This window comes from Vanellus vanellus (genome assembly GCF_965231255.1).
Source record: "Vanellus vanellus genome assembly, chromosome: 18".
Lineage (NCBI taxonomy): Eukaryota > Metazoa > Chordata > Aves > Charadriiformes > Charadriidae > Vanellus > Vanellus vanellus.
Window position 1 is genome coordinate 1260014 of NC_138923.1, and position 13359 is coordinate 1273372.

The 13359-nt window shown below is 64.5% G+C and overlaps 3 protein-coding genes across 3 annotated transcripts; all 3 read left to right on the plus strand.

Annotated features, from left to right (window-relative positions):
• Positions 1–291: 291 nt before the first annotated feature.
• On the plus strand, positions 292–675 carry LOC309679497 (uncharacterized protein; the record flags this gene model as incomplete). Its single annotated transcript, XM_082492824.1, has 1 exon — positions 292–675. One exon carries the CDS (start codon positions 292–294, stop codon positions 673–675), a length of 384 nt encoding a protein of 127 aa, XP_082348950.1.
• A 6030-nt stretch (positions 676–6705) lies between these two features.
• Positions 6706–7212, plus strand: RNF224 (ring finger protein 224; the record flags this gene model as incomplete). Its single annotated transcript, XM_082492542.1, has 1 exon — positions 6706–7212. One exon carries the CDS (start codon positions 6706–6708, stop codon positions 7210–7212), a length of 507 nt encoding a protein of 168 aa, XP_082348668.1.
• Positions 7213–11463: 4251 nt separating this feature from the next.
• On the plus strand, positions 11464–13234 carry LRRC26 (leucine rich repeat containing 26; the record flags this gene model as incomplete). The annotated part of the gene is made up of 2 exons (XM_082492543.1): positions 11464–12007; positions 12975–13234. The coding sequence occupies 2 exons, from the start codon at positions 11464–11466 to the stop codon at positions 13232–13234; spliced, it is 804 nt and encodes a 267-aa protein (XP_082348669.1).
• Positions 13235–13359: the final 125 nt, after the last annotated feature.

The following is a 13359-nucleotide window of genomic DNA, read 5'->3' on the forward strand; positions in this document are numbered from 1 at the left end:
CTGCCCACCCCCATGTTCCCCTACCCCGGTGTCACCCTCCCCTCTGGACTCTGCCATCAGTGCCATATGGCCAAAGTGTACCGGTTGCATGTCGGGGTCCCCTGGGGCTGGCAGGGAGGGGAGAGTACAGCTCTGTGCCCTGCTCCCAAACCCGCAGGGTCTGCCGGGGGTCCCTTCCCCAGGCTGTGAGGAAAGCCCCAGCACTGACACCCCTGGGTTAATGGGGTCTCTGTCTTGCAGGAAGGAGGTGGGCAATGCCAGCTGGGCCACGCGTGCTGATGACAAGCAGAGATGGATCGTGGCATCAGCCTGGAGAACCCCTATGCCAGCGTTAACATCCCACGGGACCAGTTCCAGCAAAGCTTCATCACTCGCTACCTGAAGGACGAGCCCACTGTCATCGCCAACCCTGCAGCCTTGGCCACCTACAGCGCGGAGGAGCAGGCGGACCCCGCTGACAGCTGGAACAGCCCGACCGTTTCCACGGAGAAGTCCTGGTCCCATCCCTACAACCCCTATGGCAGTGTGAGGATGCCCAACGGGGAATCGCCCAACTCCTTCTACACCGTCACCCTGGACAAGTCGCCCAAGGGCCAGGAGAGGGAGGCCGGTGGGGAATGTAGCTGCTGCAAGTGCTGGCCCTGCCGCAGAAAGTGCTGCTGTGTCATCTCCTAGGGCCCTCGCTGCACCCACAGGACGTGCTGACCATGGGACGGAGCCAGGTGGCCCCATGGGGACGTGGCCACCCTGCCTGGGCACCCCAGGTAGCTGCCCCAGCGCCCGGCAGAGCTGGCAACTGGGAGGCGGCACCGGCTGCACTCAGCTGTTGGTTTTCACCCATGAACTCTGCAGCCAGATACGCCGGTGATGGGCACCTGCCAGGTCCTGAGAGCCCAGTGCAGGGTGTGGGGGAGAAGGACAGGTCCCTTCTGCCCCGCTGAAGCCCGGGAGCCTTGGGGATGATGTGTGCCAATGCAGATGCCACCAAGAAGTGCCTACGCTGGGGATGGGACAGCGCGTCGAGCCTGCAATCCTGCACACTGACCCTGACGGTCCACCCCTGCTGGGAAGCCTCCGGCTCTGGGGAAGGTGCACACTGCCCGTGTGCCGGAGGGTAGGTTTGGATGATGGCAGCCCTGTGTGTGTGGCAGAGAAAGACACCGTCGTTGCTGTCAGAGCAGTGGAGAGGAGCTGGGGACGTGCACCCAGCCAGGAGAGAGACCTCCCTCCCCAGAACCTACTGGTAACCCCTATGCAGCATCGTGGGGATTCTGCAGCACCGTGCACTGAGCTCCGGCTGGGTACCGCTCCTCCTCGCCACGCTGCCTGTGGGACGGAGGGAAGGAGACAGGAAGGACAGACAGACAGACAAAGCGTGGCAGAGTGCCGGGGAGCGCTCCATAGCAGCAGCTGATGGCACAGCATGGTTGCAGGTGTTAACGTTCCTGTGCCAGGAAACCCCTGGTCCCATTTGGTTCCTCCTGCTCATGGGGCGCTGGGCACAACCCCTCGCCCCATCTGCATCCCAAGTCGGGGCTCCACACCTCGTTGTGGCCGGGTCCAGCGTGGAGGGCTGGCCCAGCGCCAGCAGCGGGGTAGGACTGGGGCGCCCCGTTTGGGATGCAGAACCCCATCGTTCGCCTTCCGCGACCCCCCCGGGCATCGGGGAAGGTGAGCGAGGAACCCCCCTGGCCTCTTTGCAGCGTGCTGGGGCGGCTCCGGGCTGGGTTTTTGGCTGGGGCTGGCGCCGCCGACCTGGAACAAGCCCGCCGTTGTGTTGGCGTCCCGCGGGCGGCCGTGCTGCCAGGCAGCAGCTGTGTAAGCGCCGCGGCGGCTGCAGGGGCTTGGAAAGAGCGCGTGTGTGAGCAGATGACTTCAGGGTGCTGCAAATAAATTTACAGCCATCTCCTCCCCTGCCAAGGTACGCCTCTTCCCTCTGCTCTGGGTCTTCCGGGATTCCCGTCTTACTTCTTGCTTATCCTGGCGAGTTGTGTAAGGGCAGCGCGGGGGGCACGAAGCCCTCTCGTCTCCCCTCGAAACCAGGCTTAACTGTTGCACTGCTGACTTGTGGCGGCAGCAGCAGTGGCACGCTGAGCTCTTCAGCTCGCTGCCGCCTGCCGCCCTGCTGCCAGCCTGGGCACGACGCTCCCCTCGCCCAGGCGTTTCCAGTACAGCCTGCTCCTGCCTGCCTGGTGACGCTGGCTGGTGCTCAGCCCGACCCTGCCAAGCTGGATGGTTGTCCTGTCTTTTGGAAAGAAAGTGCCCGGCTTAGGGGGGGAAGGGCTGGGGAAGGGGAAGGTTCTTGGCCAGGCCAGCTGGGTGGGCTTTGTGGCACTGCCCTGGCTGGCTGTGACCCCCTGGCTGTGACCAGCACTGGGAGCCCACCACTGCCTGGAAGCCCATCCCCACCAGGATCCCACCAGGACTGGGAGCCCACCACCCCTGGGAGCCCACCACCACCAGGATCCCACCCGGACTGGGAGCCCACCACCCCTGGGAGCCCACCACCACCAGGATCCCACCAGGACTGGGAGCCCACCACCCCTGGGAGCCCACCATTGCTGGGAGCCCACCAGCACCAGGAGACCATCACTGCCTGGAAGCCCACCACCCTTGACATCCCACCACCCCTGGGAGCTTCTGGGCTGGGGTGGCAGTGGCTCGGCAGCGGTGCAGGGCAGAGTCCTGCCCATTTGCCCCCCCTGCCCTGACCCCGCTGCCTGGCCCAGGTCCCACGCCGGTGGGTGGCCGGGGGGTGTGCGGCGTGCAGGAGGAGGTTGGCAGGGACGCAACCCTGTGCCGCCTGCCCGGCACAAGGAGTGCTCTTGTCCGCCTTGGCTGGACAGTGCTGGCATGGGGATGAGCAGATCCACCTCCTGTTTGCTTTGGTGGCCCTGCTGCCAGCCCTGCCCTGCCGCAGAGCCCACCCGCAGCGGGGCTGGGCAGGGACGTGGTGTCACCGCCTTTCCTCGGCTCAAACCCACATCCTCCAGATGCCCTTGGGGGTGCGACACGCTCTGCGGGGGCAAATGTGGTTTGGGGAGGGGAGAACTGTCTCCGAGGGGTGTGTGGTGCCTTCAGCAGAGCCCCGGGCTGGTGGGGCTGGCGTCAGCGGGGTGACCAAGGGGCGAGGGATGGCTTGTCCTGGCCCTGGCAGGGCGCTGGCAGGGAACAGCATCTGCCGGCAGCGTCGTGTGTCACCGCTGCCCTTCGCTCTGCCTAACCTTGGGGCGAAGGCAAACAAGGTGGGAGAGGCTGGGCAGACACCCGGGCAATGATTAAACTGGAGACAGCAGGAAAGCCCAGGGGGTGGGCAGGGGATGCTGCCCCAGTCCGCGACAGGGCTCTGGGTGACACGGACAGTTGCGTGCAGGGTCCCATGGTGCTCCTTGGGTGTGTTGCAGCTTCGAAGGGTGCTCAGGGGTGCAGAGGGTTGTGCTGGGTGATTGCCACCTCCTGAGCGTGCCGTGGGTGGTGGTGCTTGGCTCTGGCTCATCTGGATCAGACCTTTGCACTCCCCGGAGGGTACCGCTCCCTGCCCTGCTGTGCCAAAGGTCCCTGCAGCCCTCGGGGATGAGTCCTGGGAACAGGAAAGGACGTTGCCCACCCATGCGTGTTGCTGCTGATTGCAGATACGCCTCCCCTGTGCCCAGATTCGGGTGTTTTGGCAGCGGGCACGGAGCCCAGCCGGGGCTGAAGGCTGATTCCTGGCAGCATGCCCTTCGGTGTCACGCTGCGCGGCTCGGCAGATACCTGCACAGCCCATGTCACCAAGGGGTCCCCCCGCCCCGAGCTGTGCCTGCGGGGTGCAGGGTGGGTGAGCCGGGGTGCACAGCCCCAATGGCCAGCAGTGGCCAGGGCTGGGGCGGGCGGGGGGGGGGGGGGGCGAGCTGGGCGCAACCCCTGGATGGGACACAGCCCTGCTGGCATCTGGGGAGGGGGACACGAGGGCAGGGCAGGGGCTGGAGTGGGGTGGGAGGGCAGGCAGGGAACGTGTGTGCGTGCACGTTTCTGCAAGGAGAGGCAGCCCAGGGGGGTCACTGCCGCTGGGTACAGGCGTACCCCCAGTTGTGCAAGGAGCCAAGCGCATCCCTCTCACTCATATATTCTTTTCGGGCAGTGCTTCCAATGGCCCAAAGGGACTGGCGCCCGCCCGCTCCGTACCTCGCCCCGTGGTGGGTGAGCCGGGCCACCACCATGGTGTGGATGGGAGAGCGACTTCTTGCCAGCTTTGGGACATGCCCGGACCTCCCCTGCCAACCAGTGGCCTGCACATCCCTGGTCACGCGGCCTTGGGGGGCGCAGGCTGTGCCCACGGGCACCGGCTCTGCCCTGGCTGCTGGCACCCCGGGCGCTGCCGCCCACCCCGCCGGCGTGCAGGGTGGTACCCTGAGATGCCAGGGCACGGCAGGAATCCCACGCAACTGGTTCCTGATCCACCCCAGGCACACGGCCCTTGCCCCCACCTTGGCCGGTGGGTTTGGCCAAAACCGAGGTCCCCGGCACTGCCCCGTCCCGAGCCGGCTGCTCTGCCATCCCCTGTCTGCCGCCAGCCCGGCCAGGGGAGGGCAAAGCCCTGCCACGGGGTGCCATGCCTGCGCCTGGGGACCCACGGGCACACGCACCCCACGTACAGTGCCTGGGGAACGCTGTGACAAAGGATGTATCAGGATCCTGGGTCAGGATACGGCCACTGTGCTGTAGGTGCCGTGCTGCCGGCTCTGCTGCCTCGGTCCTGAGCGTCGGCGTCGGGGGGTCGAGTCTTTCTGCAGAGCCCGGTGACCCCATGAGGCTCTCGGTTTCCAAAACCCCCAATTCTCGCTGCCGAGGAGTGCTGGAAACACGGCCCGAGGGTTGCTGAAAGGTTTGGTACGGAGACAGCACGGGAGAGCATTGCCCGTCTCCCTGCCCGCATTGCTGCCTGCTCCTGCCTGCAGCAGGAGCTGCTGCCCTCTCCTGCTCCCAGGCAGAAGTGCTACTGGGTGTCCTGGCAGTCCTGCCCCGGCTCCAGGATGTGCTTTTCTCCTCCAGGATCCTGGGTGCAGGATCCGTCCCCCTACCACGCTCCCTGTTCCAAATCTTCCCCCGCTCGGAGCACGCTCTGCGCAGAGCCTGCGGCGTTGCTGCTGGACCAAGGGCAGCTGCGGGGTCCGAGTCTGCCACCACCCCGGTGCTGTCACCTCCCCTGCGTCATGCATTGTCATGAACCTCGCAGGTGTCACCGAGGGGTGCTGGGCTCTCCCCAGCATCGGCCCCGGCAGAGCCGAGGGTAACTCAGCCCCCAGTGCCAGAGGCTGCAGCCCCAGCTGGAAGAGCAGGGGCAGGTCACGGACACATTGCGGCAGTGGTCATCCCCTGTCATGGGACATGGAGCACCACCCCATGTGTGGGCACTGCCAGCTCGGACCAGGCTGGAGCCACGGTGTCCCTGTGCCAGCCCCAGCTCCTCCGTCCCCGCCAGCCTGGAGCCTTGCTGTGCCCTCCTGCGCTGGTCGCAGCCGGCCCCACAGCTCAGACCTCCTGTGGGTGCATGGGCTGGAGTGCAATGGGGTATCTCAGCTGGCCAACATCTGTCCAGATGTGCCTGGCTGCGGGAGATGGCCGAGGATGTGGAGGACTCCGCCGCTGCCACCCAGGTTCAGCCGATGTCCAAGCCTTCTCCACCCGCAGGGAAGTCCAGAGCTCTTTGGCCTCACGGGAACGGTTTCTTCTGCTACTGAAGCAGAGATGGACGGTTAATAGTTGCTCCTGGGGCTTAGATTTCGGAGGTCTTTGTTACCTGGGTGCTTGTAACCCAATCTCCCAGGCTTGGCTTCCCAGCGGCAGATCCGATAGCGCGCCTGTCCCTGAAAGGTGAGCCCCTTCCCACTGCCAGAGCCACCAGCAGCTGCTGGGACCTGTTTGGGGACCTGCTGGCAGCTCGGGCCCCCGATGCTCCCCACGGGATTGCCGCAGCCCCCCGGGACAGTGCAGCCTTTCTGCCACCTCCCCTGAGGCCCTGGGGGAGCATCTCAGGACAGGTAGGGATGGGGGACAGGGGAGGAGGGGAGGAGAGGGATGCCTGTATATATCAAAATGTTTGAGGTCACCCATAGAGAGGGAGTGGGGTCTTGATGGCCTCCATGAGAGGTTTGCAAATATGCTGGTGGGTACCAGAGCTCCTTTAAGATGAAGCTGGACTCCTCGACTCCTCCCTGCCAGCCTGCGTGCCTGTCCCCTGCTGCTGACAGCCGTGCAGCCTGGCACAGCCCGGGGCTGGCGAGGAGCGGGGCTGCGGCACTGCCCGGTCCTCTGCACGCTGCTCCCCTGCCCACCCGGCTGACACGCTCCTGCCCACCCCGTATTCCCCACCAACCCACAGCCCGGGCAGGCTGCTGAGGTCCAACCATCCCTGATCCCCCACAGGACATAAGGGGCATTTGGCAGAGGTCCCAGCAGAGATGCAGGGTGGCACCAGGGAAAAAGCATCCCCCTTGGATGCAGGCAGAGCCAGCTGCGGTGGGAGAGTCCTGCTTTTCTAGGCAGGCTGCCCACGGGGCAGGCAGGGATGTTGGGCAGGGACCCTGATGCCCCTGGGAACCCACCGCATGGGTCTGGTCCCCCTATCTCCCAGGCACCAGATGGACCCAGAGGTGGCATCCCAAACCTGGCATCCCCCACCCAGGCCGTGGGTCTGACAGCTCCTCTCGCCCTCCCCTCCCCAGCATGTCCCAGGCTGGTGGTAGCCCCCGGGCAGAGGACACGGGGCCGTGTGTCAGGGCACACTCGCGTACCCCGAGCCGGGGCAGCCAGCGGGTTGAGTGCATCATCTGCTACTCCTCCTACGACCTGCACGGCCGGCTGCCGCGCCGGCTCTACTGTGGCCATACCTTCTGCCAAGCCTGCCTGAAACGCCTCGACGCCGTCGCCAATGAGCAGCGCTGGATCCCCTGCCCGCAGTGCCGCCAAAATACGCCCACGCCACGTGGCGGTGTCGCCATGCTCGACCTCGACCTGGCCACCTTCCTCGCCGTCAAGGCTGACAAGGAGCATCCCCGGGTGGCCGGCAGGTCCCAGCCCGATTTGGCCACCAAGGGCTCGTGCAAAGAGAAGGCGGTCACGCAGCAGCCAGTGGGGCTGTGCCAAGACACGGTGCCTCCAGCACCGTTCCCCCGACAAGGCTGCTGCCGGCCGTGCCTGTGCTGTGGGGTGACGGCAGCCTTCGAGACCTGAGCACGAGGAGGGCGCTGCCAGTGGTGAGCAGGCAGCTGAGCTCCTGGGGTGCAGTCTGGGACCATTTTTGGGGACCCCACAGCATACCTCAGACCCACGTGTGGACAGTAGTGGCGGGGCTGTGCCTGGGAAGGGCTTCGGCTTGGTCAGGGCTTCCTGTCCATCGTGCTGGGATTTGGGGTACAAAAGGGGGGATGAGGATGCCTCCACCCCCTCATCCTGCCCGCCTGCCCCTCCGACAGCTCAGAAACCCGGTCCAGCCATCATGGATGTCCCCTGGTCCCTGGCTTCTCCATGCATGTGGATCTGCAGCAGGGACACCCGCACTGAGCGTCCCCCAGGCAGGGGACAGGGGAGGCTGGCACAGCGCAGGTACGCAGCGATGCTCCGGGGAGCACGTCCAGCACCTTGAAATCTTCACGCCTATTAAACAACACTCTGTTGGCCCTGCTGGGCTGCACGTCTCGGTCATATTTGTCAGTAAGCCTGGAGAGAGCCCTGGGGTGGAGGCGGGATGGGGAGAAGTGACCTGTCCTGCTGGATTGCTTTCCTTTAAAAGTTTGCTCTGTTGGCCATTTTAATGAGAAATTTGGGCATTGGGGTAGCCGGACAGTTGAAATCAAGGATGACAGAGTTGTTAGGAGGCCACAAAATGTTGCTCCAGCTCTTTGGATTTATCTGTCCACAACCTACTTTGCTCCAGTATGGGAGGAGAGCTGAGCCCACGGGAGCTCCTGGTTGCCCTCGTGCTCTGTGGCTCATGCCGGGTTTGGTTTTTCCTGCCTGACCCTCTCCCCACCTCCCTGCCTGCACACCCATGCACAGCCCCCACACAAGTCCCTCTGCTGTTTGTCCAGGCCATGCCTTCGCTGCCAGCATGGCTTTCCCTGCCTCACCCCAAAGAGGGGGTGCAAGGACAAGAGCCCAAACAGCCCATGGTGGGTTTAACAAAGGCCAAATGGGGAGGACTGGGGTGCCCGAGGTGATACTAACACAGCTCTCGGGCATTGCCTGAGCAGAGCTCTCGCGGTCCTTCCTCAGAGCCCATTTTCTGCATCCATTTCCCACGTGGTTTATGAGCTCTTGCAATATCCCACCGTGGGGCACCGCTGGCTGCCCCTCGGGGCTCGGCAGGGCACCCCAGCCTGTGCCTGCCTGGGGCCAGCACTGATCTCGCGTCCACCGGGCAGTTCTGGTGGTTGGCTGTCCCCTGCACTGGGTGCCAGGGCTGCAGCCAGAGGAGTCCATCACCCACGCAGTGCACAGCACCCACACCGTGCACAGCACCCACATCATGCACAGCACCCACCCCATGCACAGCACTCACCCCACACACAGCGCCCACCCCACACGCGGCACCCACACCGTGCACAGCGCCCATACACAATTCTGCCACTTGGTGTCACCTGCTATAAAAAAGCCAGAGCTCTGCCATGTGCCCAGCAGAGCTCAACCTGGGGAGCTCCAGCCATGGGAGCAGGAGCACCAGGGATGTCCCAGGGCAGAGGTGCCCAGGGGGCATGCAGAAGCGTGGTGGGGTTCAGTGACTCCGTGCATGAGGATCCGCCTGCCTCGGGTCTTTAATCACATGGAAACATGCGATAAATTAAAGCCGTCCAGGATGGGATAAAAGCCAACACAGAGTCTCAAAGGACTTTCCCCTCCATCTGCATTTCTTCCCTCTGTGCTCAGCCCGGCACCTGACTCCCAGCTTTCCAGAGGTGAAGGGTGACCAGGACCCATGGCTCCCTCTCCTTAGGGAGACCTCCCCAGGTCCTTGCAGCCGTGCTCCCACCCCAGCTCTCCCGCACCCTGCCAGCACCAGAACCAAGCTGTGAAGTTTGGCCCTTGCCGTCTGCCCTGTGCACACACACCCCTGCTGCTTCCAGTCCGCGGCCGGTCTCTGAGGGACTTTATCCCTCACCACCTCCTTGTGGGAATGTTCTCGGCGTGCTGGCGGGGCACCCTGATTGACACCCCTTGGTCAGCGCAGGGTTGGTGTTGAGCCCTGTGCCTCGGGGGACTCCTCCATCAGTCAACATGCCCCCCCCCCCGCCCCCCCCCCAAAGCTGTCCTGCCTGGAGCAGCCTCTCCTGGTGCTGGCCCCGGGGCCAGGCTGCGCTGCTCCGCGTGGAGCCCAAAACCGCAGGAGGAGGCACGGCAGTGGGGGAGTGGGGCACCAGAGGGTGCAGCCCTGGTTGGGGACAGGGAGCTGGGCTTTTCCTGGGTCCCCCCGTTGCAGAGAAGGGGGCAGTGACAGGGACCCATGCTCTGCTGAGCACTGGCAGCGTGCGTGAAGGGACAGTGGAGGCACTGCTGGGGCACAGGACCCCCAAAGGGTCACCAGCCTGGAGCTGCAGTGGGGTGCAGCCAACGTATGCAAACCAGGAGTGGGGCTGGGCATGACCAGCACCAGCCCTGTGCTTGGCCAGTGTCCCTGGCAGGCAGGACACTGGGGACATCTCTCCTGCCACGTGCCATAGGGGTGTGCAGCGGGGTGACAGCGAGGGGCTGGCGGAGGACCTGAGGTGGGTTTGCAGCTTCCTGGGCTCTCCGAGCACAAAAGCTGGGAATGGCCTTGCTTTTAATTATTTTCTTTTGTTTTCTTTTGTTTTTCAATTAATTTTGCACTTCTCACCTGATCCAAGGTAGCCACAGGGATTGGGCAATGCAGCCTCTGGGGAGGAAGAGCATTTTGGGACCGGGCTCCCAAAAAACCCAGGTCCTCACATAGCCCGCAGCTGCTGGCGTGATGAGCTGGTGCTGCAGCTCCACGTGGCTGCGGGTTTGTGCCCTGCTGCGGGGCTGGGCTGGGCTGGTGGATTCCTCTGAATTATTTCCAGATGGGGATTAATGCAGTAAACCGAGTCTGCTGCAGGATAGATAAGCAAACCAAAGCTCCTCTGGATGCTATTCTGGATGCTATTAATAAACCGTCTGCCTGCTGCTTCTGCCCCACATTTGGGAACGTCCCGGTCCTGGCCACACACTGCCTTGCTGCCCCTCCAACCCTTTGGCCGTGGGGCAGAGGTGCCAGGGATTCCTACAGGACCGGGACCGCCGGGGTCCCAAACGGGACAGGAGCTGGGAGGGTGTGAGTGGAGGACAGTGCCTCTGCTCCGTGTCCCGGCTCTGGGCTGCGGGTGGGATGAAGTGCCGCTGGCCATGTCACCCGGGTCCCCCAGTGTCCGCTGCACTCTGCCAGGGATGGTGGGCGCCGGGAGGTGACGCGTCTCCTCTCCAGCCTTCTGCTGCAGGGCTTCAGGCAGCTTTGAAACCGGAGCAGGTGTAAACACGGCGGAGGCAGACTTTGAGCCCTCTCCTGCCGGTGTGGCTGTGCCGGGACGAGGGTAAACAAGTCCCAGTTGGCTGCAGCCCAGAGCGCTCCCCTTTCCCGTGCCTTCCGGTGGGGGGGCTCCGGGGTGCCCCCCTGTGCGCTGGCAGACGTGCGATCCTGCTGGGGAGGAGGAGGGTGGCCCACGGGACTCACATCCCAACCCTGCGCATTTCGGCGTGGCTTGTGGTCTCCTGCAGGGGGGCAAACAGAGCCTGGCAAGGGCTGGGCTCAGCCAGGTGGCCCGTGGCTTCCAGCAGAGCTCCACATGGAGGACCTCTGGGCGTGGTGGACCAGCACAGAAGATGGGGTTAGACCCGCCAACGATATGATTTAAGCTACGGGGGTCCTGGGTCCGTACAGCCCTCTGTACGTGGCTGGTGAGGCAGCACACCCATGGGGGATGCCCCGTGGGGAGGACGGAAGCCAAAAATGGGTCTGGTTCTGCTTTTTTCCATCTCTCCAGCCTGCAGCGTGCACAAGCAGTTAATCCCGGGCCGTGCAGAGCTGGCTGCTTACCTGGCTGGAGCAGTGCCTGACGGAGGGAGGGACGAGGGCACGGCTCCGCACCTTGCCAGGGCAAGCAGCGCTGCAAAAATATTTGCTGAAAAAAAAGGTGCAGCTCCACCCCGGGGAAAACCGGGGCCGGGAGCACAGCCTGCTCCGGGTTTGCAGACGGCGGGTGGCGGCGAGCGGTGCAGGGTGGAATGCGTAGAGCTGCAGGGAGCTGAGCGCGTCCACCCGCTCCCCTTGCAGCCAAGCACTGCCTGGCACCTCCGCTCGGCATCGCCGGGCTCGCCCCGGGGTGCCGGGCAGGGACGGGTGGCTGGGCAAGGTGACGGGCATTGGGGATCCTGCCCCGGCGGGCAAACCCGGCACGGGAGGTCGGGCAGCCCTCGCCGCCTCGGTGGGCAGCCATGGGCTGCTGGAGGGGCCCCGGCACCGTGCTGGCCTGCCTGCTTCTCCTGCGCCCGCTGCCCTCGCCAGCCTGCCCCGCCGCCTGCCGCTGCTCCTCGGGGGAGGTGGACTGCAGCGCACATGCCCTCCGTGAGGTGCCGCAGAGCCTGTGGACCAACACCAGCGCCCTGTGGCTTGGCTACAACTTCATCACCGTGCTGGGGCCACGCTCCTTCCCTCCCCTGCCGGGGCTGCTGGTGCTCAGCCTGCCCCACAACCGCCTGGGGCTGATCCACAGCCAGGCGCTGGTGGGGCTCGGGGCGCTGCAGGAGCTGGACCTCAGCAACAACTACTTAACCGTGCTGACCCCCGAAGCCTTCCTGCCCCTCACCAGCCTGGCCATGCTCAACCTGGGCAGCAACAGGCTGGAGGAGCTGGACCCTGGGGTGCCGCGGTCCCTGCCCCAGCTCCAAGCCCTCCTCCTGCAGGACAACCCCTGGGTGTGCGGCTGCGGCATCCTGCCCCTCTGGCGCTGGCTCAGCCACAACAGCGAAAAAGTGCAAGGTGAGTGCCAGAAGGACCGTGTCCCCAAGCGCCCCCACCCGCTCCACACTGCCTCGTCACCCCATCGGGGCTGAGGCAGGACCCAGCACCCTGGCTGCCAGCCGGCTGTGGGCTTGCACGGTACGGTGAGGTTCCCAGGGACCCGTCCTCAGGCCGTGGCAGCTCCTGCGTCTGCCTGGGTGGACGCATCCCTGGGTTGGGTACCTGGTGCCCACCCATGGTCCTTGGTCACCAGCAGGGCTTGCCTGGAGAGGAGGGCTGGGCAATATCCCAGCGATGGGCACCCAGTGCTGTCCCCAGCAATGGCACCGGTCCTGCCATGGTGAGGGCAAGGTGTGCTGGGCAATGGGCACCTGAGGGGGCAAGGAGAGCCTGTGTGGCAGGGTGGGCATCACCACTGTCCGGGCCAGGACTCAGTGCCTTCAGCCCCTTCCGCAATGCCTTCATGAACACGGGGCTGATCCTGCATTTCTTCCCCTGTGAACCTCGGTGAAAGACAGCTCTGCCACCAAGGTCTCTCCCTCCCCTGCCATCTACTCCTGCTTGCTTCCAGCCTGGGTGTGCGCCTGTCACTCGTGCTGGCTGGGACCTTCTGTGACACTTCCAGGCTGGCTGCATGCTGCTCCCCACATCTGACCCCTGGGAACCAGGCCCACCACCTTGCCTGCCCCATCTACTATCCTGCCCCATCCTATCCTCCCCCAAACCCATTTTTCAGTGTCCTCTCCAGCACTTGTGCCCACCTCCCCATCCCATCCTGCTCCCCAAGGCGCAGGATGCAGGTGAGCCCTGAACCCTCACTGCTCCCTTTCTGTGTACCCTGCTCTGGGCTCTCTTGGTCAACCTGGCCCCTGTCCTCCCGCCCTGGTCCCATCTGTCCCATACAGACCTGCCATCCCCTCTGTCATTGACACCTGCCTTGTCCCAGCTTCCCAGTGTGCCCAGCAGCACTGCTTTTCTCTTCCAGAGAAGCGTTTGCTCCTGTGCAGATTCCCAGAGCGGCTGAACAATTATCCGATCATGGCCTTCGGGAATGAGTCCTTCAGGCAATGCCAAGAGACCTCACTGTCCGCTCGGCACTACATCACCTTCTTGAGCATTGGACCATTCTCCTTCATGGCCAGCATCTTCTTCTGCACCTTCATGGGGACCATCACAGTCGTTTACCACAACCTGCGCAGGGAACCCCACTTCTGGAGGAGACGCCGCATCTGCCGGGGCCGCTGAGGCAGGGCGACCAGGCGTTAGCCCCCAGGCAAGCTGTGGTCCATGCCTTTCTCCAGGTGTCTGCACTGTGCTGTTGCAAAGATTTCCCTCTGGACCAGTGAGAGGATGCCCTGTTCCTGGAAATT